This window comes from Microtus ochrogaster, chromosome 15 (assembly GCF_000317375.1).
Source record: "Microtus ochrogaster isolate Prairie Vole_2 chromosome 15, MicOch1.0, whole genome shotgun sequence".
Taxonomy (NCBI): domain Eukaryota; kingdom Metazoa; phylum Chordata; class Mammalia; order Rodentia; family Cricetidae; genus Microtus; species Microtus ochrogaster.
The window spans coordinates 5,920,702-5,928,608 of NC_022017.1; the positions used below are offsets into that span (position 1 = coordinate 5,920,702).

At 45.6% G+C, this 7,907-nt stretch overlaps 1 protein-coding gene across 1 annotated transcript in view; it reads left to right on the forward strand.

The window, feature by feature from the left end:
• Positions 1-52: 52 nt before the first annotated feature.
• The window catches only part of Prkag1 (protein kinase AMP-activated non-catalytic subunit gamma 1), an 18,308-nt gene continuing 10,453 nt past the window's right edge, over positions 53-7,907 (forward strand). Inside the window, exons 1-2 of the mRNA XM_005353945.2 lie at positions 53-141; positions 6,028-6,073. Coding sequence (XP_005354002.1) covers positions 133-141; positions 6,028-6,073 — 55 coding nt within the window. The 5' untranslated portion in view covers positions 53-132. The remainder of the gene's footprint in view (positions 142-6,027; positions 6,074-7,907) is intronic.

Consider the following 7,907-nt stretch of genomic DNA (forward strand, 5'->3'; position numbering starts at 1 on the left):
GGGTGGGTTCCCCGCCTTCCGCCCCGGGGCTGAGGTGTCGTGACGTAGGCGGAAGTGGCGTGAGGCACCGGATATGGGGCGGGGTCTGCTGCAAGGGAGTTTTCTAAGCTGAGGAACTGGCGGGCGATTGCGATGGAGTCGGTGAGTGGCGCGGGAGGGCGGCGGGGGGCGCTGTGGAGCCGGGTAGGCCGAGCAGGGCTTGGAGCCGGAGTCCCCGACTCCCCTCTGCCTCGGTGGGCGCCTCGACTCGGCCACGCCCGTGCCGTCCTGGGGTCCGCAGTTCCCTGGGAGAGCGGGCTGTGAGCTTGGAGCCACGAGCGCCGGTAGTCTTGGCCTCAAGCTTTTTCAGAAGTTTGCATGAGAGCGGGGTTGTGAGCCCCGATTGCAGGGAGCCCCAGGACCCCGTTTTGTGCAACTGTTTACTGCAATTTTTGGCACGGACATCTAAAAGACTGTACTGTATCCAGCAAGGCTACATTCCTTTAATAAGTTCAAGAATTGAAGTTTCCGTGAAGGAAGGAATCCAAGAGGCCACTGTGTCCCTTGGACAAGTTTAGGTCGTGTCCTGATCAGTGACGCTGTGCGTGCGTGTTGACATAGCTTGTTTTTGATAAGCAGCGTTGACAAATGGAGGCAGGTCTCTGTCATCTCTTACAGATGCTGCAAGTTACCTGCTACTTGTTTGACCTCCCTCATTCTTTGGAGCCTTTCTCCGGTACTCCGAAAGCCACAGTTTTTAACCGCGTATCCCCTGTGGGCATCTTGGGTTTTGTCATCCCTGCTGTGTAGACAGGTCACACCTACAAGTTCACTCTGCTTCTTTTTCTCCTCTTCGAGTCAGATACTTGGTCAGAGTAGTTTTTGCGCCACACCTTTGTCTGTGTACTTTAACTTAACAAAGAAAACAGATACAATGGGAAAAGTAGTATGCAATTGGTCATCCATGCTAGGGTTTCGTTTTCTACAGAGAGGGCATTTTAAGCAAAAGTAGGCTAATTACATTAAATTTAAAACAATGCTGTTATTTTTTTACTTGTTATAAAATATTATACTGTAATGTTTTAAAACTTAATAACTATAGCTTTTAAATTTTAAAAATTTATTTATTTCTGTTTTCTGTGCATTGGTGTTTGTCATGGGTGTCAGGTCCCCTGGAACTGGAGTTAGAGACAGTTGTGAGCTGCCCTGTGGGCGCTAAGAATATAACCCAGATAAAAGCAGTTAGTGCTCTTAACCACTGAGCCATCTCTCCAGCCTCTAAAAACCATTTTTTATGTATATTTCCAAATTTAACCCTTATGATATATATATTCCATTTCAGAGAGAGCAAGACAAGAGAGGCATAAGGAGAGATGTTAGTGAAGGTAGACCCTAGTGCCAGACTTGTTGGTGCATGCCTTTGCAGTTGTATCTCTTGTGGGTTCAGGGCCAGCCTGGTCTACAGAGTGAGTTCTAGGACAGCCAGGGCTAAACATAGAGAAACCCTGTCTCAAAAAACAAAACAAAATATAAAAAGCTGAGAGCATAAAAGGAAGGAAAAATTACATTGAGCCCAGGAGCACATTACAGATTGTGGAAGAGTGTGGGCTCACGCTCGATGTTGTTGAGACTTTGGGTTTTGGTCTTGGTGTAAGAAATGTCAGTCAAGACCAAGTTGGAAATAGAGTTTGCTGTGCTAGGGTGGACACACACTCACACACACTTGTTTGTTGAGATAGGATCTCAGTAGGTAGCTCCAGTCTTCTGCCTCAGCAGGGGCCTCACTCCCAGCTCTGACTTTGTAATAAGGGAGCTTGTGGAAGCTTCATGAGCAGGGCAGAGAATGTGCTTTTGAGAGTATCCTTAGCAGCTTTCTGTGAGTAGACCGAGCCACTTAGAAAGTAAGGTTTTAAGTTTTGAATTGTATTTATTGTGTGTAAGAGAGGGAAGAAAGATGGGGTGCACAGGTGGCACGGGATGAATGTGGAGGCAGAGAGCAACTTTGTGGAGTTGGGTTTCTCCTTCTACCACGGTGGCGGCTTGGGGGTCACACTCAGGTCATCCGGCTTATTGAGTAAGCTCGATTCCTCCCTGGACCATCTTGCAAGCCTTGGAAAGTATTTTTACATGGCTAACGATGAAAATCTCTCCAAATGAGCTGATTTGGTTAGAGAACTTGGTCACAGCCCAAAGGTAATTGAGGAGGCAATGGATGTGGGGCGCGGAGACTAGCATGGAGGGTGCTGTGCTTCTGGAGCTTAGTGCCTGCCCACGAGTGCCTGTGGGTTCTGTACTCCAGCACCGTCCAGCGAAGGCAGTGCACGAGTGAGAAGTGGAAGCCCAGGCGAGGGTGGTGAAAATGAACGGAGAGAGGCTGAGGCTGCTTAACAGTCTCTTAGCATCACAGAAGAACTACAGTCCCTGACACCAGGAAGGTAGCAAAACTGCCCTGAAAAGAGAAGGGGGGAAGGACAGACACTCTGTCCTACATGGGTGGCGCACCCCTGAAGCACAGGTTCTGTCTTAGTGTCCGACCTAGCCTTTTTCTGTAGTAATGCCTTATACTTACATAAGTGATATATTCTTGACTCCCTAAAACGTTTTGTTTTGGGTGTTTTGTTGTTATTGTTTTGAGTAGGAGTCTAATGTAGCATAGGCTAACCTTGAATTTGCTGTGTAGCTGAGGCTGGTCTTGAACTCCTAATCCTTCTAACTCTACCTGGTGAGCCCTGGGAATACAGTTGTGTCCCATCTTATTAAAAGAAGAGGGGAGTAGACATAATTTACCCACTCATGGAGAAACAGGCAGGATAAAATCTTGTTTAATTGTGTCTGTGATGGCCAGCTCTGTCAACTTGATACAAGCTAGAATTACTTGGGAAGAGAGTCTCAATGAGGGGTCAGTCTGTCTCATTGGGTTGGCATGTGGCGTATCTGTGTAGTAATGTCTCAGTTAATGTGGGAAGACCTAGGCCAGTGTGAGTACATCAGTCTCTAGGTAGAAGGTCTTAGACTGTGTAAGAGTGGAGAACAGAAACAACACAGCAAGCAGCAAAGGAGAGTGTATGTTGTTGTGTGATCTTTTGCTCTTTTGACTTTTTGAGGAGCCCATCACCCAGCTCCCAAATAAATCACAGAGGTTTATTCTTAGTTATAAATGCCCAGCTTTAGCTTGTGTTGTTTCTAGCCAGCTTTTCTTAAATTATCCGGACTACCTTTTGCGTCTGGGCTTTTACCTTTCTCTGTTTCTGTATAGCTTTCTTCTTTCTCTGTGGCTTGCTCTGTAACTGGGCAACTGGCTCCTGATGTTCCCTTCTTTTTGTTCTCTTGCTCCTTCTCTTCCTCATTTCTCCTTCTATTTATCCTCTCTGCCTGCCAACTCCACCTATCCTTGCTCCTGCCTCGCTATTGGCCATTCAGCTCTTGATTAGACCATCAGGTGTTTTAGACAGGCAAAGAATCACAGCTTCACAGAGTTAAACAAATGCAGCGTACACAAAAGCAACTCACCTTAAAATAATATTCCCCAACAATATACATTCATTTCTCTCTGCTCTTGACTGTGGCATGATGCAGTCTGCTCCCTGAAGTTCCTGCTGCTGTGGTGATGGGCTGTAGCCTGGAACTGTCAGCTAAAATAAGCCCCTCCTCCCCTAAATTGCAAATTACTTTTTACCAGGGCATTTACCACAGCAACAGAAAAGAAGCAAGAACATTTCTGATTCTTCCGTATCTGTATCTCCAGCTGTTCGCCTGCTTACATCATCATAGAATTTCTGTGATCTGTAAATTATGTACAGTGCCTCATGTTAGGGGAGTCAAATACAAGGTACAAGGTAGTTGAAGGCTTCTGGGAATTTATAATCTGTTTCCGTAGATAGTGCACTGAATAACTGCAGCACTGTGTGATGTGTTGTGAGGTGTGGGTGCCATCCTTTGTGTAGATCACAGACTGGCCTGTGCGTCTTTACTGTGGAAGAGCCCTCTCCGGGTTTTGTTCTGTTTTTGTTCTTTGTGTTGTTTTTCGTTTTTCAAGACAGGGTTTCTCTGTAGCTTTGGAGCCTGTCCTGGAACTCTCTATGCAGACCAGGCTGGCCTTGAACTCACAGAGATTCACCTGTCTCTGCCTCCCACGTGCTGGGATTAAAGGCTGCCCTCTCCAGTTTTAAGCAATAAGGCTGTTGTTTGGCAATGAGCCTTGCCAAAAAAAAAAAAGCCAGACCAGGCTGCTGGCTTTATCAAGCCCAGAGAGAAGAGAGAATTAGTTGCTCACTTTGGTGTGCTGGAGGAAGATTTAAGGTTGTCTTGCCCACTTCACCCTGTTTGTTCCACCTGGGGCTTTTCTCTTCATATCACTTCATAAACTGTGAAAGTGAAATAATTTTTTGCGTAGGGGACATTACCCAGAGCAGATGGAGCCAAAGTATGGATGACAGCAGATAAACATTTTCATGATCCCTCTTGGGTTCCTAGATAGCAATACAGTTTTTAAATGTTCCACTCAGAAGAGCTCTGTGAATGCTCTTCTGTGTAAGATTTCTCTCTCTCTTTTTTTTTTCTTCTTCTTCTTTATTATTTTTTTATTTTTATATTTTGAGACCAGGTTTCTCTGTGTAGCTCTGATAGTCCAGGAACTCGCTCTACAGACCAGGCTGACCTTGAACTCAGAGATCCACCCGCCTACTTCCTGAGTGCTGGGACTACTACGCCAAGCCCAGGATTTTTAGACTTAACTCTTGTTTTGTTTTGAGATTTTGGGGACAGATTCTTACTGTGTAGCCCTCGCTAACCTAGGATTCACTGCATAGATCAGGCTGATCTCACGCTTGCTATGATCCCCCTGTCTCTGCCTCCTGAGTGCTGATATTACAAGCATGCTCTACCACAGCTGTTTTGAGACTTAATGTTTTGTTTTGTATTGTAATATACACCTGTAATCCTGGCATTAGGAAGGTTAAGGCAGGAGGATTAGGTTTAACCTTACCTAGTTAGTCTACACATTGAAACATTACCTTAAATAACCAACCAACCAACCAACCACCAAAAAAAGACTTATAATTTTATTAGAAAAATGCGGTCTATATGAATGTGAGGGCTGGAGAGATGACTCAGAGGTTAAGAGCCCTGACTGCTTTTCCAGAGATCCTGAGTGCAATTCCCAGCAACCACGTGGTGACTCACAGCCATCTGTATTGAGATTTGGTGCCCTCTTCTGGCTTGCAAGGAAACATGCAGGCAGAACACTGTATACATAATAAATAAATCAATCTTAAAAAAAGAATATGAACTTGCCCAGGCAGTGGTGGCCCACTCCTTTAATTCCAGCACTTGGGAGATCTCTGTAAGTTCAGGGCCAGCCTGGTCTACAGAGTGAGTTCCAGGACAGCCAGGGATGTACAGAGAAACCCTTCTCAAAACCAACCAAACAAAAAAAAGTAAGCTTTGGAGTTCCTACCTCACCTTTTAACAGCAGTGTGAGCTTGGGCAGGAGGTTCCTTTCGGACACTTGACTTTCATTTTTCTACTGTTAATAACAGTGTTTACCTCAGGGTTGTTAGAAAAACTAAACTAGACACAACAGTATTTCTTTCTCTCTTCTTTGGGGGAATATTGAGATAGAGTCTTATGTAGCCCAGGCTGACCTCAAGTCTATTATAAAGCCAAGGCTTGTCTCAAGCTCCTGATTCTCCTTCCCTCGCCCTCCTAAGTGGTGGGTGCCACCGTACTCAACTGAAATAATGTCTTGAAGAGCCTTGCAATCCTTTTTAAAGGGAATCATTAGTTCACCAACCCTCCTCCAAGTACTTAAAAATATACTGGGAATTGAGCCTAGGGCCTCACACATGTTCTACCACTCACTCATCTATATCCCTAGCCATGCCAGCAGGTTTTTTGTTTTTGTCTTTTTGAGATGGGGTTTTGCTTATATAAGCCAGGCTGACCTGGCTTCAAATCCATGATGCTGTTCCCACTTTAGCCTTGTTCTAATGGGAGGCTAAGAGAGAGTAGAGTCTCAGCTAAGGTGACTGTGCTTTTCTTGTCTTCCAGGTCGCTTCGGAGATTTCTCCAGCTTCAGAGAATGAGCACTTCCAAGGTATGTTTACCACGAAGTCAGCTAAGGAAAAATGCAGATGTGAAAGCTATGGCCTGAGCTTGACGTCAGCGCTGCTTTAGAGTCTCCTAGGGACAGGGGCAGGGTTTCTAGGGGTGTCGTTCAGTGGTAGAGCACTTGCCTAGCATATGTGAGGCCTTAGGTTCAAGCCCCAGTACCACAAATGAATGAAGGAATCAATTTGCCACCTTTCTGGGAAAGGATTTTGCCTGGGAGCACGCTTATTTTTCCTAAGAATTTCACCTTTATTGTGTTAGACACATTTCCCAAAAAGATTAAAATAGAGACTGGGTATTAATTTCAAGAGATTATATAATGGAGCTGGAGAGAAGATGGTTTGGTGTTTTAAGAGCACTTCCTGGGGCTGGAGAGATGGCTCAGATGGTAAGATCATTGGCTGCTCTTCCAGAGGTCCTGAGTTCAATTCCCTGCAACCACATGGTGGCTCACAACCACCTATAATGAGATCTAGTGCCCTCTTCTGGCCTGCAGGCAGAACACTGTATACAAATAAATAAATCTTAAAAAAAGAACACAACTTTATAACATCCAGGTGTTCCATACATCCTATAGCCCAAACTCCAAGGGGTCTGAGACAGAAGGATCCCTGGGGCTTCCTGGCTCTCTGTCTGAGAAAACATGAGCTCTAGCTTCAGGAGAGACCTTGCCTCCAAGGAGTAGGTGGAGGGCAATAGAGAATGATACCCTCCTCTAGACTCCACCCACAAACAGTACTTACTCGATCATGTCCCCTATGTGGACAGTCTTCAGTTCCTGTGAGTCTTACTGTTTAGACCTCGGCCCTCCTACACCAAGCCTTCAGGTTTCTTAGGATTTATTTATATAACAGAGTCTTGTGTAGCCCAGGCTGAGGTTAAATTTGATTTGTAGCAGTGCTGTCTAGTTTTATGTCAACTTGACACAAGCGAGAGTCATTTGAGAAGAAACCTCAATTGAGAAAATGCCTCCATAGGATCTGGCTGTAGGCAGCCTGTAGGGAATTTAATTAGTGATTCATGTGGGAGGGCCCACTCATTCCGGGTGGTGCATCCCTGCATCCTGAGCGGTGTTAGGAAGCTAGTTTAGCAGGCCAGTAAGCAGTACTCCTCCATGCCTCTGCTTCAGCTCTTGGCTCCAGGCTCCCTCCCACTTTGCCTCAGTGAACTGTGATTTAGGGTATGCAAGCCAAATAAACCCATTCTTGCCCAAGCTGCTTTGGGTCATCACAGTGACAGTAGCCCTAAGACATTGTCTTGTCTTCCAGCCCCTAAGCACAACGGTGCCCATTATTCGCAGGGCCTGGAATTGAACCCAGGGCTTTGTGCGTACTAGGCAAGTCCTCTAACAACTGAGCCACCCCAACCTGAAAAATCCCCTTTATAAATTTAATAATAATTTGTTTATTTATGTGTGTGAGTTTTATGTCTGTGTACCACGTGTGCCTAGTCCCTGTAGAGGCCAAAAGAGGGTGTTGGGTATTCTGAGACTAGAGTTATAGGCAGTTGTGAACCACCATGTAGGTGCTGGGAATTGACCCTGGATCCTCTGGAAGAGCAGCCGGTGTCATCTGAGCCATCTCTCCAGCCCCTAAATTCCTGTTCTAAAAAAGTATCTTTTACTGGTTTCCCGATGAAATGTTTTTACTCGTGTGTGTTACATTGCTGTCAAGGTTCCTGTTCTGTGTACAGGCTCCCTGTGCTTTCCCTCCGGTTGCCCATTTCTTTTTTCTTTTTTTTTTCTTTTTTGGTTTTTCGAGACAGGGTTTCTCTGTGGCTTTGGAGCCTGTCCTGGAACTAGCTCTTGTAGACCAGGCTGG